General features: G+C 46.2%; 1 protein-coding gene across 8 annotated transcripts in view; it reads left to right on the forward strand.

Annotated features, from left to right (window-relative positions):
* FBN3 (fibrillin 3) overlaps positions 1 to 17,311 on the forward strand; it is a 153,870-nt gene that overhangs the window by 101,604 nt on the left and 34,955 nt on the right. For 7 of the 8 annotated variants that reach the window (XM_083421307.1, XM_083421314.1, XM_083421311.1 and 4 more), the window contains 11 exons: positions 260 to 382; positions 3,070 to 3,192; positions 4,507 to 4,632; positions 5,896 to 6,018; positions 7,701 to 7,823; positions 9,315 to 9,476; positions 10,131 to 10,199; positions 11,330 to 11,455; positions 12,341 to 12,466; positions 13,043 to 13,192; positions 14,603 to 14,674. In XM_083421307.1, the coding sequence (XP_083277433.1) occupies positions 260 to 382; positions 3,070 to 3,192; positions 4,507 to 4,632; positions 5,896 to 6,018; positions 7,701 to 7,823; positions 9,315 to 9,476; positions 10,131 to 10,199; positions 11,330 to 11,455; positions 12,341 to 12,466; positions 13,043 to 13,192; positions 14,603 to 14,674 (1,323 nt within the window). The remainder of the gene's footprint in view (positions 1 to 259; positions 383 to 3,069; positions 3,193 to 4,506; positions 4,633 to 5,895; positions 6,019 to 7,700; positions 7,824 to 9,314; positions 9,477 to 10,130; positions 10,200 to 11,329; positions 11,456 to 12,340; positions 12,467 to 13,042; positions 13,193 to 14,602; positions 14,675 to 17,311) is intronic. The other variant, XM_083421313.1, reaches the window with a different exon arrangement.

Consider the following 17,311-nt stretch of genomic DNA (forward strand, 5'->3'; position numbering starts at 1 on the left):
CTCCTTTGCCTCGGCAGGTGAGGCAGTGGAAGTGTTGGACCAGGGTTTCGCGTCCGTAAGAGACTGGATGAGAGTGTTGTTCTGATCACCGTTGAATAAAGCTGTAAATATGCTCTCCTGGCTGAATCTTCCGTTGTGTAAACTCTGAAAGTCTTGAAATCTTTATACACCTTTAGGTGCCAGGCAAAAACGTTCCTCTTCAACCAGACTTTTAAAAAAATAAATAAAATCCATGCTTTCCCTCCTCCTCCCCTTGCAGATATTGACGAGTGTGAAATCGGAGCTCACAATTGCGACATGCACGCCTCGTGCATCAATATCCCCGGGAGTTTTCGGTGTAAGTGCCGGACGGGCTGGCTCGGCGATGGGCTGAAATGCAACGGTGAGTTTCGCCATTTCTGCATATTCCATACATTTTTGTATCCATTCTTCCTTCGATGGGACTTCTGCTTCTTTACACATACATACATACATACATACATACATACATACATACATATACACATCATGCGAAAGGCTGGGCTGGATGAATCCCTAGCCGGAATTAAGATTGCCGGGAGAAATATCAACAACCTCAGATAGGCAGATGACACAACATTGATGGCAGAAAGTGAGGAGGAATTGAAGAACCTTTTAATGAGGGTGAAAGAGGAGAGCGCAAAATATGGTCTGAAGCTCAACATCAAAAAAACGAAGATCATGGCCACTGGTCCCATCACCTCCTGGCAAATAGAAGGGGAGGAAATGGAGGTAGTGAGAGATTTTACTTTCTTGGGCTCCATGATCACTGCAGATGGTGACAGCAGGCATGAAATTAAAAGACACCTGCTTCTTGGGAGAAAAGCAATGACAAACCTAGACAGCATCTTAAAAAGCAGAGACATCACCTTGCCAACAAAGGTCTGTATAGTTAAAGCCATGGTTTTCCCAGTAGTGATGTATGGAAGTGAGAGCTGGACCATAAAGAAGGCTGATCGCCGAAGAATTTATGCTTTTGAATTCTGGTGCTGGAGAAGACTCTTGAGAGTCCCATGGACTGCAAGAAAGATCAAACCTCTCCATTCTGAAGGAAATCAGCCCTGAGTGCTCACTGGAAGGACAGATCCTGAAGCTGAGACTCCAATACTTTGGCCACCTCAGGAGAAGAGAAGACTCCCTGGAAAAGACCCTGATGTTGGGAAAGATGGAGGGCGCAAGGAGAAGGGGATGACAGAGGACGAGATGGTGGGACAGTGTTCTCGAAGCTCCCAGCATGAGTTTGACCAAACTGCGGGAGGCAGTGGAAGACAGGAGGGCCTGGCGTGCTCTGGTCCAGGGGGTCACAAAGAGGCGGACACGACTAAACGACTAAACAACAACAACAACACATACATACATACATACATACATACATCGGGAATTAGGTTTAACCCCAATAATCCAGTTCTCACTAAGATCGTCAACCCCTGTTAAGCCTGCACGTTAGGGAGCGTAATGACAGAATCCTGACACACAGAAATCTAGCATGTCAAGGAGAGGGACTGTAGGCCGACCGCTTTTTGTTTTGCACATGCTAGATTTCTGCACACAGGGTTTTTGCAGCCCTGAGCTTGTGCAGAGCACCTCGCTTTCCGACTCCAAACAGCCCTTAGAAATCTAACGTATCGCGTGCGGCAGGTTTCTGAGTTGGTTTACGGGAAAGGACCGTGTCTGTCCTTAGGGATGAAAGCAAAAAATTCAGGAGCACCTGCAATAGTGCAAATGAGTTGGGAGGTAAGCCTGAACTGCAGCGTTGCGTCAATGACCTTCCTTTTTTAAAAAAAAAAAAAAATTTATTAAATTTCCAATTGACAAACCAATCACATCACATTAATTCCAAATTATACCAATACGTTAGAAACTCCAAATATTTAGCCAATTTTAAATTTTTGTTGGGGGTTCCCATGCTTCGAGTTCAGAAAGGGTCCAATCATCTCATATTTCTGCTCCTTTGATGTTCGCAAGTCCCATCTTTCCATCTCGTTGTTGTTATCCTTTACAAATCCCGTCTTCTAATCTTCTTGTTGTTGTCATTTTTTCTTTCTTTATAACCTCTGAGAATATCTCCACAAGTGAGTTGAAGCAAACATTATTATAGTCCTGTGTGGATAGTCACGCTGATCCAAAAGTTCTATTCAAACGGCAGGCGCCATTTCAGCAATTCCCATAAGATACAGTCTAAGCATCTGCTCATTAACTTTCCTAGACCAGTTGCTCCATAAATCAGCCTTTTCAGGGGAATTCTTGCCAAATCAAACGTAGAATTCAGATATGATAACAGAACCGTGGTTTCCTCCCCCTTTGACTGTAAATCTTGCAACAAAGTCTGTCTCATAATGGCGGTTCCCAATTAGAACTGCGTCATCCAAAAGCCTTTCGTTTCGTTTCCAGATCTTCTGCACAACAGAGCCTTTAGTTAATAATTTTATTTCCACTGTTATGTACTGAGTTGAATGGGATCCAAATTGCAGCAGTCTGATTGGTCCTAGAACAATAGGATCCAAATTGCTGCAGTCTGATTGGTCCTAGAACAATAGGATTCAGAATGCAGCAGTCTGATTGGTCCTAGAACAATGCAGCAGTATGATTGGTTGGCAGGAACCACCCAATCATGCTCCAGATTTAAGTGAATCCACAACCTGATTGGCTTACAGTAGCATTCCAGAATTAGCCAATCATGTGCAGCCCATTGTGTAAATAATGTATATAAAGCAGATACTTTGAGGGGACTTTCATTCATTCCTCCTCACCACTATGAGCTGAATAAAGAGCATGAAATCACTTTGCGACTCTGAGTATATTTCATCCACACAGTTTATTTTCCTATCTCACTTGCTATCAGTTGTGTGGCGGTTCTTCTTGGGGAGGGGTTGTTAGGCAAATCATATTGAAAAAGAGAAAAGTCCCCCCGCCCCCTTTCCAATCCGTTTCAACATACCAACGTAGCTGTGATTCTTTGATGTAGTCTTCTGTTCAGTCCAACCCGTCACTCAGCTTCTCAGAGGTCGATTTAATTAGCAATCAGTACAACACTGTCTCCTTCCTTCACAGACCTGGACGAATGTGCCACAGAAGCGCATAGCTGCAACCTCAACGCCAACTGCCTGAACACCCCAGGGTCTTATCGGTGCGCCTGCCGAGACGGTTTCAACGGCGATGGTTTCTCGTGCTCTGGTAAGACGGCTGGGCTGGGGTTGGGAAGGAGCCTTGGAGCCAGGGTTTTTGCAGGATCCGTTCCCGCAGCGGGAAAGGACTTGGCTGGAGTGTGTGGGACGAGCAATTCTCTCTTTTTTTATAATAATAATTTTTATTAAGTTTTCCATTTTAACAATCCAATCAGATCACATTACGTATTCCAAATTATACAAATACATATCATAAAGTCCAAATATTTTGCCAAATTATAAATTTTTCTTGGGGCTTCCCATGCTTAAAGTTCTTTGGGGTCCAATCATCTTATGTTTCTACTGCTTTGAGTTCCCAATAGTTCCTTCTTTAAATCTTCCTGTTTTTAACCTTCCTTCTTTCATGGCCTCTGAGTTGTTTCCACAGGCAAGTTGAAGTGAGCAATAATATACTTCTGTGTGAAATTTGTATGACTCTCCCTTTTTTCTCTTCTTTTTTTCAGCTGGTAAGTCTATTATTAGCAGTATATCCTCACATGCTGGGGTTTATGCCGAATCAATCCAAAAGTCCTTCTCTGGTGGCAGACGCCATCTTCTCTCGGTTCCGATGAAATAAAATCTAAGCGTTTGCTCTTTAATTTTCTCAGGCGGGTTGCATTAGTGTTTCCAGGGGAGTGTAATGTACTGAAGTTCTCACCCTGGGCCAGCAGGGGGATACTGTAGATAGTTATGCAAATGAAGGATCGAAAGTGACGTTCAGTGATTGGATAGTTTGTATGCAAATGAAGGATCAAAAGTGACGTTCAGTGATTGGATAGTTTGTATGCAAATGAAGGATCGAAAGTGACGTTCAGTGATTGGATAGTTTGTATGCAAATGAAGGATCGAAAGTGACATTCAGTGATTGGATAGTTTTAGAAAGTTGCCACAGTTACGTTGTACTGGAGCTCTATATAAGCAGGCTGACTGAACCCTTCAGTTCAGTTCTGTCCTGGCCTTTGAATAAACAAGAGCTGTTTGAAGAATCGCTGTGTCGTCTGATATGTTCGCCCACAACTTAACAGGGAGGTTTGCCAAATCGGACTTGAAGTACAGATATAATAACAAACGAAGAGCTCGCCTCCCCCTATGACTATTTATCTCTGCAACTCGGTCTATCCCATAATGGCGGATCCCAATTAAATAGTGCGTCACAGGAGAGTCTTTTATCTTCTTCCAAATATTTCAAAGGCTTTAGTTAGTATTATTATTTCCACACAGTTTATATTTTCTGAATCCACTTGTTGTAAGTAATGTCAACGGTTCTGGGACGAGCGATTCTCAGCCCAAGAAAAAACCCTGACCTCTCCTTGCCTCTCCCCAGATGTGGACGAGTGCGCCGACAACGTCAACCTCTGCGAGAACGGGCAGTGCCTCAACGCCCCCGGTGGTTACCGTTGCGAGTGCGAAATGGGCTTCAACCCCACCGAGGACAGCAGGGCATGTCAAGGTAAGCGGGGGAGCGAAGTTATCTCCGCTTGCAGCCTAGCAGAGCGGCCTGGCTGGAGCCAAACACTTTGCAAGACCTCAGTTCCTTGCCAGCTGGTGCTGGAGAGGTGTTTCCCAGCTGAGGTGAGCTTCAAACCCAAGATTTGCCAGCAGAGTCTTAGGTTTGGCTCTGTGAGAGTTCATCCAAGAGATAACACCGGTTCTGAGAGATCTGCATTGGCTCCCATTACATTTCCGAGCACAATTCAAAGTGTTGGTGCTGACCTTTGAAGCCCTAAACGGCCTCGGTCCAGTATACATGAAGGAGCGTCTCCACCCCCATCGTTCTGCCCAGACACTGAGGTCCAGCTCCGAGGGCCTTCTGGCAGTTCCCTCAGTGCGAGAAGCCAAGTTACAGGGAACCAGGCAGAGGGCCTTCTCGGTAGTGGCGCCCGCCCTGTAGAACGCCCTCCCACCAGATGTCAAAGAGAAAAATAACTACCAAACTTTTAGAAGACATCTAAAGGCAGCCCTGCTTAGGGAAGCTTTTAATGTTTAATAGGTTATTGTATTTTAGTGTTTTGTTGGACGCCGCCCAGAGTGGCTGGGGGGACCCAGCCAGATGGGCGGGATAAAAATAATAAATTATTATTATTATTATTATTATTATTATTATTATTATTATTATTATCCACACATCTGTTTGCCTCATTGTTTCCCTCCAGGAAAATCCATGGAATAATAAATAATAATAATAATAATAATAATAATAATAATAATTCACCCTATCTGAGAATTTTCCTAATCTCCATTTAGAGCCGTCCGACTCGGCGGCTGTCGCTACCATATATGGGAGCATGTCCTCTTTTTCGTCTGCTATGAATCATCCGACTTTCAGCTTCCTTCGGATAATAATAATAATAATTCATAATAATAATTTCTCATTTATACCCCGCCCACCTGGCTGGGTTTCCCCAGCCACTCTGGGCAGCTCCCAACAAAATATTGAAAGCGCAATAAAACAACAAACATTAAAAACGTCCCTAAACAGGGCTGCCTTCTGATGTCTGCCAAAGTCAGGTAGTCGTTTTATAATAATAATGCCCCATTGGTCTCATAGAAGACTCGAGGGAGGCCAGATTTTCTCTCCCTGTTTTCTCCGTGCCCCTTAACGGCTCGCAGATTTATCGGGGGCGATGCTTTCATGCGGAGGAAGAGCCACCGGGTGCTGGACTCGCCCCAGAGAGTGTTGATTTCATTTGTGATTCCCTCCCACCTGCCGCAGATATCGATGAGTGCACCTTCCAGAACATCTGCGTGTTTGGCAGCTGCCAGAACCTTCCAGGGATGTTCCGCTGTGCTTGCGATGATGGATATGAGCTGGACCGGAGTGGAGGGAACTGTACAGGTGAGTTCGGAGGAGAAAGACCAGCAAGGACACACAGTGCGTTATTATTAATTCTACTTTTTCTTCCTCCTCCTCCTCCTCCTCTTCTTCTTCTTCTTCTTCTTCTTCTTCTTCTTCCTCTTCCTCCTCTTCCTCTTCCTCTTCCTCTTCCTCCTCTTCCTCTTCTTCCTCTTCTTCTTCCTCTTCTTCCTCTTCTTCTTCTTCCTCTTCCTCCTCTTCTTCTTCTACTTCTTCTTCTTCCTCTTCCTCCTCCTCCTTCTCCTCCTCTTCTTCTTCATCTTCTTCTTCTTCCTCTTCCTCTTCCTCCTCTTCCTCCTCTTCCTCTTCTTCCTCTTCTTCTTCTTCTTCCTCTTCCTCCTCTTCCTCCTCTTCCTCTTCTTCCTCTTCTTCTTCTTCCTCTTCCTCCTCCTCCTTCTCCTCCTCCTCCTCCTCCTCCTCTTCTGCCCGGAAAACTGATACAGTGGTGCCTCGCAAGATGAAATTAATTCGTTCTGCAAGTTTTTTCGTCTTGTGAATTTTTCGTCTTGCAAAGCACGGGAATGCATTGACGGTTTCCCATAGGAATGCATTGACGGTTTTAAGAAAAAGGCGAAAACTTCTTTTACGAAAACGTCTTGCGAAGCAAGCCCATAGGGAAATTCGTCTTGCGAAGCAACTCAGAAAACGAAAAACTCTTTTGTCTTGCGAGTTTTTTGTCTTGCGAGGCATTCGTCTTGCGAGGTACCACTGTAATGGTCACTGATTGCATTTCCTGGGCAGACTGGTCATTCTTTTTTTAGCTCCTGAGTCCAGGTCACAGGCTCACCCTATCCATATACAAATAAGCCCTTAAGACAGGATTTGCAAGTGGAAAAGACAATGGGAAGGCTCTCCCCATTTGCCTCCCTTACCGTAAAGGAATATTTAGGAAAGTCAAAATGGCTTCAGGATGGCTCTCCCGTACTATTTCAGACACATGGTTCATATATTTAGATATGTGCACATTTATAATACAGTGGTACCTCGGGTTAAATACTTAATTCGTTCCGGAGGTCCGTTCTTAACCTGAAACTATTCTTAACCTGAAGCACCACTTTAGCTAATGGTGCCTCCTGCTGCTGCCGCGCCGCTGGAGCACGATTTCTGTTCTCATCCTGAAGCAAAGTTCTTAACCCGAGGTAATATTTCTGGGTTAGCGGAGTCTGTAACCTGAAGTGTATGTAACCTGAAGCATATGTAACCCGAGGTACCACTGTAATAATAATAATAAATTTTTATTTATACCCCGCCCTTCCCAGTTAAAAAACCAGGCTCAGGGCGGCTAACAACAAATTTAAAACAATTATAAAAGCAGCATAAAATACAGTATAAAAACATGAAGAACAATAAAAATCAAAAATCAATTTAGGGGAAAATTATGAATGTTTCTTCTATACAGTGGTACCTCAGGTTAAGTACTTCATTCGTTCCGGAAGTCTGTTCTTCACCTGAAACTGTTCTTAACCTGAAGCACCACTTTAGCCTATGGGGCCTCCTGCTACTGCCGCGCCGCCGGAACACGATTTCTGTTCTCATCCTGAAGCAAAGTTCTTAACCTGAAGCACTATTTCTGGGTTAGCGGAGTCTGTAACATGAAGCGTATGTAACCCGAGGTACCACTGTATTTGAGACCTTAAAATTCTTATAATGCTTTCACCTTTCAGACATCAACGAGTGTGCTGATCCGGTGAACTGTATCAATGGGCTTTGTGTCAACACACCTGGGAGCTACCTGTGTAACTGCCCTCAAGACTTTGAGCTCAACCCCACAGGAGTGGGCTGCGTGGGTAAGTCTGGCCCCTGACATTCGGAGCCTCTCCTCTTCCAGGTTTCGCCTGGCAACCAGGTACAGTGGTGCCCCGCAAGACGAATGCCTCGCAAGACTCAAAACCCGCTAGACGAAAGGGTTTTCCGTTTTGGAGGTGCTTCGCAAAATGAATTTGCTATGGGCTTGCTTTGCAAGACAAAAATGTCTTGCGATTCCTGGGGGGGGGGGGTTTCCGCTCCCCACCCCCTTTTTCTAAGGCACTAAGCTGCTAATAGCCTTTTAGCAGCTAATCCGCTAATCCTTTAAGCCTTTAATAGCCGCTAATAGCCGCTAAACCGCTAATAGCGCTAATCCGCTAATGGGCTTGCTTCGCAAGACAGAAAAACCGCTAGACGAAGAGACTCACGGAACGGATTCTTTTCGTCTTGCGAGGCACCACTGTAGTGCCGTTTCCGTTGGGGTTTGGTCACTGTTGGCAAATAAGTCCGCTCAACGGTGTCATATTTTTTGTGTGTGAAATATTTTTATTTGTTTTCATTATTACAAATTTACATCCAAACAGCTTGTATAATCGTTTTGTGAGATTATCCGAATCTCATGACTTCTCCTCATCCATTACTTGGGTCCTTAAATTAGAATTTAAAGCTACGTATCAGTACATTCTCCACAATGTCCATTTTTCCAAATTATCCGTACTCTTCGTTACTTTACAAGTGTTTCTTAAAGTCCAGCTAAAGTTTTAATTTACTAACAGCGGTCTCCTAGGTAAATTATACATTTCCCCCATTTATTTATTTTTAAGCCCTTGTCGTCTTAATTCCTCTTTCTTTATTTGTTTGTTTTTTTGCTATTATTTAAAAAATTTATTCACATAATATACATTCTTTACAACAAACAACTGCAAAGTAAGCAGACAACTCCAAAAATAAAATCATGTGTAACTATTAAAACTCTCGTCTTTCCCTACAATCCCTAACAGAAATGCTTCAGGTTTTTTAACAAATGTTAAATGGAACATTTTCTTCAATTGGTTGTAAATGATTTCCCAAATTTTTTTAATTACAGTGGTGCCTCGCAAGACGAAAAGAATCCGTTCCGTGAGTCTCTTCGTCTAGCGGTTTTTTCGTCTTGCGAAGCAAGCCTATTAGCGGATTAGCGGATTAGCGCTATTAGTGGTTTAGCAGCTATTAGCGGCTATTAAAGGCTTAAGGGATTAGCGGATTAGCTGCTAAAAGGCTAATAGCAGCTTAGTGCCTTAGAAAAAGGGGGTGGGGAGCGAAAAAAAAACCCCAGGAATCGCAAGACATTTTCGTCTTGCGAAGCAAGCCCATAGGGAAATTCGTCCTGCGAAGCACCTCCAAAACGGAAAACCCTTTCGTCTAGCGGGTTTTCCGTCTTGCGAGGCATTCGTCTTGCGGGGCACCACTGTACCTTACAATTCCACCAACGAACCTTGACTTTTAAGGTATTCCCTTTAGTCTTAATTTCATCCTCATCCTTCATGTTCCAGATACTCGCGTCGGGAACTGCTTCCTGGACACGCAAGATCGGGGCGACGGCGGGATCTCTTGCAGCGCTGAGATCGGTGTTGGGGTCACCCGGGCTTCATGTTGCTGCTCGCTTGGCCGGGCCTGGGGGAATCCTTGCGAGCTCTGCCCGCCAGCCAATACCAGTGAGCAGAGTCCATCTATGTTGTATTGTTTTAATGTGTCGTAAACCACTTTGGAAGGGTGGCACTGTGGGTTAAACCACAGAGCCTAGGACTTGCCGATCAGAAGGTCGGCGGTTCAAATCCCCATGACGGGGTGAGCTCCCGTTGCTCGGTCCCTGCTCCTGCCAACCTAGCAGTTCGAAAGCACGTCAAAGTGCAAGTAGATAAATAGGTACCGCTCTGGCGGGAAGGTAAACGGCGTTTCCGTGCGCTGCTCTGGTTCGCCAGAAGCAGCTTAGTCCTGCTGGCCACATGACCCGGAAGCTGGACGCCGGCTCCCTCAGCCAGTAAAGCGAGATGAGCGCCGCAACCCCAGAGTCGGCCACGACTGGACCTAATGGTCAGGGGTCCCTTTACCCTTTACCTTTAAACCACTTTGAGGTTTTTCCCATTAAACTATAAAGTGGTATAGAAATAATAATAATAATAATAATAATAATAATAATAATAATAATATATGTCACTTGTGCAACTTGGGGAAAAAGGTGTCATATAAATGTAATCAATATGCAAAATGTCATCAATATGCAAGAAAGGGGAGCAGGACAGACAAGGCCTGCAAGCCCTCTCTGCTTTCCAGAATCAAATCTCAGTAATGTGCATCTTGCTCTACAGCGGAATACAAGACTCTCTGTCCCGGCGGCGAAGGATTCCGTCCAAACCCCATAACAGTCATTCTGGAAGGTAAGGACAGCTAAGCTCCTTGCTCGCGGCTGGGTTATTCTTCCGGGTTCAAAACCCTGCGATGGGGTGAGCTCTTGCTGCTCTGCCCAGCTCCTGCCAACCTAGCAGTTCGAAAGCACACTGGCGCAAGTAGATAAATAGGTACCACCGCAGCGGGAAGGTAAACGGTGTTTCTGTGCGCTCTGGCTTCCATCACAGTGTTCTGTTGCACCAGAAGCAGTTTTGTCCTGCTGGACACATGACCCGGAAAGCCATCTACGTACAAACGCCGGCTTCCTCGGCCTGAAAGCGAGATGAGCGCAACAACCCCATAGTTGCCTTTGACTGGACTTAACCATCCAGGGGTCCTTTACCTTTACCTTTTACCAGTGTACAGTGGTACCTCAGGTTAAGAACTTAATTCATTCTGGAGGTCCGTTCTTAACCTGAAACTGTTCTTAAATGTTCTTATTTTAAATTGTAAAACAGAAAATTTAGGGACGCGGGTGGCGCTGTGGGTTAAACCACAGAGCCTAGGACTCACCGATCGGAAGGTCAGCGGTTCGAATCCCCGCGATGGGGTCAGATCCCATCGCTCGGTCCCTGCTCCTGCCCACCTAGCAGTTCGAAAGCACATCAAAGTGCAAGTAGATAAATAGGTACCACTCCGGTGGGAAGGTAAACGGCGTTTCCATGCGCTGCTCTGGTTTGCCAGAAGCAGCTTAGTCCTGCTGGCCACATGACCCGGAAGTTGTACGCCGGCTCCCTTGGCCAGTAAAGCGAGATGAGCACTGCAACCCCAGATTCTGCCACGACTGGACCTAATGGTCAGGGGTCCCTTTACCTTTACCGATATATATGGACATGGCTGAGTTGGGTCAATTCACTACAATGGACCTACTCTTCCTCAGTTTTGGCAATGCCCCTGGTTTCTACCCCACCAGTTCCAGCAGGCACTAGCCACCACTGGTCAGATGGGTAGCTTAGGGGGCAAAAGATAAGCCACACCCAGCTCTGCCCTCTGGCACGCTTGCCACCACTCCCCACCCTCCGGTTTTGACCACCAGAGGCAGCTGCCCCACTCTGCCAAACGACAGGGCCGGCTGTAACCATCGAAACCCCTTTTCTGGTCCTTTTCCTCTCCCGCACAGATATCGACGAATGTCAGGAGCTGCCGGGCCTCTGCCAAGGCGGAAACTGTGTCAACACCTTCGGGAGTTTCCAGTGTGAATGCCCCTTGGGCTACTACCTGAATGAGGACACCCGAATTTGTGAAGGTACATCCGCAGAGCGAAGGGTGCAGAAGGAGTGACTGTTGTGGCTGGGCTTGTGGAGAAAACAAATAAGAATTCCCTTGTTAAAATGGGAGGCTGAGATGTTCCCTCAAACTTCGGGCCACTCCACTGTCTGTCTGTGGAGAAGCGAAGAAGAAGAAGAAGAAGAAGAAGAAGAAGAAGAAGAAGAAGAAGTGGTCCCTACTCGCAAGTCAATAGTCAATTATAACAAAAACTACCGTATTTTTTGCTCTATAAGACGCAGCAGACCACAAGACGCACCTAGTTTTGGGAGGAGGAAAACAAGAAAAAAAATATTCGCTGCGCAGCGAAACCAAATGGCTTTCAAAACAATGCCAATTAGCCAAGTGGAAAAACTCCTACCGGGCCTCTTGCGGCGACCAACCGAGGTCCATAGCAAAGTCAGAGGGCAACCTAGAGGGAGGGTGGGTGGGAAAACGCAGCTGGAACGGAGAAGGAGGAAAGGGGCGTTCTCGGGCCGCGCCGTCCTTAAATGACCGGGGCCCGGGGATTCCCCTGATCGTGCGGGGCTGCAGCCAGCCCCGCGCGGATGATGGTGGGCGTGAGCTCGCAACCCCCCCCCCCCCCCGATGTCGGGAGTGGCTTTAAGGAGATAACAGAAATCACCAATCCCCTTCAGCCAAGCGGGAGGAGAAATGGAAGGGGCTCCGTTTCTCCTGCCGCTTCGCTGAAGGGGCGCTGAGCAGAGAGGGGGAGAATTTGTTTTTCTTGTTCTCCCCTTCTAAAACAAGGTGCATCCTATGGTTGGGTGCGTCCTATAGAGCGAAAAATACAGTATTTAAACATCGGGACCGTCCCATTGGCTTTCTCCCTCTCACCTCTCTCTTTCTCTCTCTCTCTCTCCAGACATTGACGAATGCTCGGCTCACATTGGGATCTGCGGTCCGGGGACCTGCTACAACACCCTGGGGAATTACACCTGTGTTTGTCCGCCAGAGTACATGCAAGTCAATGGAGGCAACAACTGCATGGGTACGAAGGAAGGGATTGCCTACCACAGAGGGAAAGGGAGGCGGGTGGCGCTGTGGTCTAAACCCCAGAGCCTCTTGGGCTTGCCGATCGGAAGGTCGGCGGTTCGAATCCCTGCGACGGAGTGAGCTCCCGTTGCTCAGTCCCTGCTCCTGCCAACCTAGCAGTTCGAAAGCACACCGGTGCAAGTAGATAAATAGGTACCATTGCTCTGTGTCCGCTTCTCTGGAGCAGCAGAAAACAACCTTTCTCCCTCCTCTATGTGACATCCTTTTATATATTTGAACATGGCTATCATATCACCCGTTAACCTACTCTTCTCCAGGCTAAACATGCCCAGCTCCCTTAGCCGTTCCTCATAAGGCATCATTTCCAGGCCTTTGACCATTTTGGTTGCCCTCCTCTGGACACGTTCCAGTTTGTCAGTGTCCTCTGAAGTCTCTCAGCCCCACTCACCTCACAGAGTGTTTGTTGTGGGGGAGGAAGGGAAAGGAGAATGTTAGCCGCTTTGAGACTCCTTAAAGGGAGTGAAAGGCGGGATATCAAATCCAAACTCTTCTTCTTCTTCCGCCTCTCCAGATATGAGGAAAAGCCTCTGCTACCGGAACTACAACGACACCTGCGAGAACGAGCTGTCTTTCAACATGACTAAGAAGATGTGCTGCTGTTCATACAACATTGGGAAGGCTTGGAACAAGCCCTGCGAGCCTTGCCCAACCCCAGCCAGCTGTAAGTCATCAGCCCTACATGACATGTTCTCGAAACCACGCGCCGAGTATTCCGTGGCTTCCCCAGTCACCGAAATCTCCCATAGCATCTTGCTTAGCGTTACCGGTCATCTCTCACACCTAGCACTGCAAGAAGTAACTTTGTCCTTGCAGCTAGTCACAGCGGGGAGACGTGGATAATCCATTGGGGGACAGGGGGCGGGCGGGTATGGGGGACTCCCTGGTCCTGAATGGGGTAACTGTGCCCCTGAAGGACCAGGTGCGCAGCCTGGGAGTCATTTTGGACTCACAGCTGTCCATGGAGGCGCAGGTCAATTCTGCGTCCAGGGCGGCTGTCTACCAGCTCCATCTGGTACGCAGGATGAGACCCTACCTGCCAGCGGACTGTCTCACCAGAGTGGTGCATGCTCTGGTTATCTCCCGCTTGGACTACTGAAATGCGCTCTACGTGGGGCTGTCTTTGAAGGTGACCCGGAAACTGCAATTAATCCAGAATGCGGCAGCTAGACTGGGGACTGGGAGTGGCCGCCGGGACCACATAACACCAGTCCTGAGAGATCTGCATTGGCTCCCAGTACATTTCCGAGCACAATTCAAAGTGTTGGTGCTGACCTTTAAAGCCCTAAACGGCCTCGGCCCTGTATACCTGAAAGAGCGTCTCCACCCCCATCGTTCAGCCCGGACACTGAGGTCCAGCGCTGAGGGTCTTCTGGCGGTTCCCTCATTGTGAGAAGTGAGGTTACAGGGAACCAGACAGAGGGCCTTCTCGGTAGTGGCGCCTGCCCTGTGGTGCCGCGTTCTGGATTAGTTGTAGTTTCCGCAGGCAGATAGGGTCTCAGCCTACATACCAGATGGAGCTGGTAAACAGCTGCCCTGGACACAGAACTGACCTGCGCCTCCATGGACAGCTGTGAGTCCAAAATGACTCCCAGGCTGCGCACCTGGTCTTTCAGGGGCACAGTTACCCCATTCAGGACCAGGGAATCCTCCACACCTGCCCGCCCCCTGTCCCCCAAAAACAGTACTTCTGTCTTGTCAGGATTCAACCTCAATCTGTTAGCCACCATCCATGCTCCAACCGCCTCCAGACACTCACACAGGACCTTCACCGCCTTCACTGGTTCTGAGTTGAAAGAGAGGTAGAGCTGGGTATCATCCGCATACTGATGGATACCCAGCCCAAACCCCCTGATGATCTCTCCCAGCGGCTGCATGTAGATGTTGAAAAGCATGGGGGAGAGGACAGAGCCCTGAGGCACCCCACAAGTGAGGGCCCAGGGGTCTGAACACTCATCCCCCACCACCACTTTCTGAACACGGCACAAGGGGAAAGAGCGGAACCACCGTATGACAGTGGTTGTAATGTAATGAGGTGTATGAGTAAATCTTTCTTTACTGCTTCCTGTTGCAGCTGAATACCAGATTCTATGTGGCAACCAGGCCCCTGGATTCATCATCGATATTCACACTGGGAAACCGATTGGTAAGTGAACCCCAAACCCCAGTCTCCTCTATTCATATCTTCTGCTAATAACATTCCCCTTTGGGCTTTTCAAGGTGCGAATGTTGTCTCTTTGCCAAAACTGAGCTAGTAGGAAAATTCAAATTCAAATTCAAATTCAAAATCCTTTATTAGGCATAGCACACCGCACATTGACATACAAACATCATATATAGACTGTATAAAATACGGGCTCAGTGAACACAATTTATCCCAGTCCTAATCTTAACTCCAAAAAATAAATCAATGTGCATAGATAATATAATACAACACAGCAACATCACCTACCATTAAAAACCACTAAGTCTCTTTATCATGGGCCGTTCTTTCTTCATGGACAGCACTTAAAAATTCAGACACTATTAAAGTAATTTGATACTTTAGGAAAATGAGTAGGAAAATGAGATCTTGAGTCATCAACTCTCGAAAAGTGTGCTTTTGCAGGGGGGAAAGTCAAAGGCAATACCTTTAAAAAAAAATATTATTATTTTCAGTAAATAAGCATAATACGAAAGAAGTAACAGTAACAAAAACAAAGAAAAGATAAAATAGAAAAAAATAGAAAAAAGGAAACAAATAAAAACATACAATACAGTTAATTACAATTAAGTACCATCCATCTTCATAAACGTAGTATTTGACTTGCTCGAGTCTCTTCCGTCTGAATTTCTTAGTAATTACCGTATTTTTTGCTCTATAAGACTCACTTTTCCCCTCCTAAAAAGTAAGGGGAAATGTGTGTGTGTCTTATGGAGCGAATGCAGGCTGCACAGCTATCCCAGAAGCCAGAACAGCAAGAGGGATTGCTGCTTTCACTGCGCAGCGATCCCTCTTGCTGTTCTGGCTTCTGAGATTCAGAATATTTTTTTTCTTGTTTTCCTCCTCCAAAAACTAGGTGCGTCTTATGGTCTGGTGCATCTTATAGAGCGAAAAATACGGTATCTGTAGCAGTTTCCAATATCAATATTTCGAAAAACCAAATCACAGCCATAATCATATTACATCACTTTCCATATCGTGCATTTTCTTATTTATAAATTTAATCCCAATTCAGTCCTAGGCCTAATTGATTCTTTCAAGTGGTTACATATCTTTAATATTCAATAATATTTATTGAAATAGTCTTTAAATTTCTTCCAATCTTCTTGATAAGTGGAAGGCAGTATTAGGAATTAAAGTCTCAATGAAACGTTCCAGGATATTTGCTCCTGATTCTCAAGAAACCCGGTTTTCTAATTCTCTTTTCCAACTGACGCATAATATTTCATGGCTGCTGAGTAAACTCAATAGCAGAGGCTTGACTGGGAAGCTTAAAGCCCGATACACAGGAGACGGATTGAAGAAAAGGAAATACAGTGGTCCCTTGGTTCTCAAACTTAATCCATTCCGGAAGTCTGTTCCAGAACCAAAGCGTTCCAAAACCGAGGCGTGTTTTCCCATAGAAACCAATGCAAAACGGATTAATCTGTTCCAGACTTTTAGAAACAACCCCTAAAACAGAAATCGAACATGAATTTTGCTATCTAACGAGACCACTGATCCATAAAATGAAAGCAACAGTCGGTGTACTGTACTACAAAATAAATAAGACAGTATTGTAGACGGTGAATTTTTTTTTTTTTTCTTACCTGCATTGATGATAGTCATTGTTTGGATTTTATCCATTTTATCCATTTCCACAGTCACACAATCAATCACTCAATCAATCAGTAGCTGCACTGGGTTCCACACAGTCACAAAAACAAATGAACTGAAAATGCCACAAAAACGTAAAATAAATAGCAAAAACAAAAGCGCCAAACTTAATCCGTCCTCATGGTCCGTTTGACTTCCGAAATGTTCAAAAACCAAGGCGTGGCTTCTGATTGGCGCAGGCACCCTGGAAACAATAGCCGACAGTCGCATCAGACCTTCAGCTTCTGAAAAGCGTTTGAAAACCGGAACATTTTCTTCCGTGTTTTCGGCGTTTGGGTACCAAGCCGTTTGAGAACCAAGGTACCACTGTATGAATTTTCTCTGCCCTGTAGTTCGACCAATTGTGACTAGTTGGAGTCAAAGATCTAAAAAAAGAAGTAGTGAAGATTCGCACCCTCTGACCAGCTTCTGTCATCATCAATCTTTATTACGGTCCAGAGACCCAACAAATCGTTACAAAGCAATACACAATTCAGACAGCCTACCTCCAGGTTAAACAAGCATTTTGTTCAGAATATAGGGATCGTTGGTTCTTGCAACCACCGATAAAAACTTTGCCACTGCTAATGTTCTAGCGTTTGTCCGGTCTTCCAATAGGAACCTGACATAGCGAGCCTCTGATTTTCCCGAGAAAGATACCAGCAAGGGTAATATCAGTTCAGCCCTGGCTTGCTCATATTTTGCACAGTGCAACAAAATATGTTTTATGGAATCGATGTCTTGAGCACATGAGCAAAGTCTGTCCTGGTAGGGAACTCCTCTCAACAGTGGCGTAGCGTGGGGGGTGCAGGGGGGGCCGGCCGCACCGGGCGCAACATCTGGGGGGGGCGCGCTCGCACTCGCAGCTCTCTGCCGCTACCTGGCTCACTCACTCTCTCTCACTGCAGTGCTGGCTGTGCGAATCCGATCCGAGCCGCCGGGTCG

Source organism: Podarcis tiliguerta (assembly GCF_965153285.1).
Source record: "Podarcis tiliguerta genome assembly, chromosome: 18".
Taxonomy (NCBI): domain Eukaryota; kingdom Metazoa; phylum Chordata; class Lepidosauria; order Squamata; family Lacertidae; genus Podarcis; species Podarcis tiliguerta.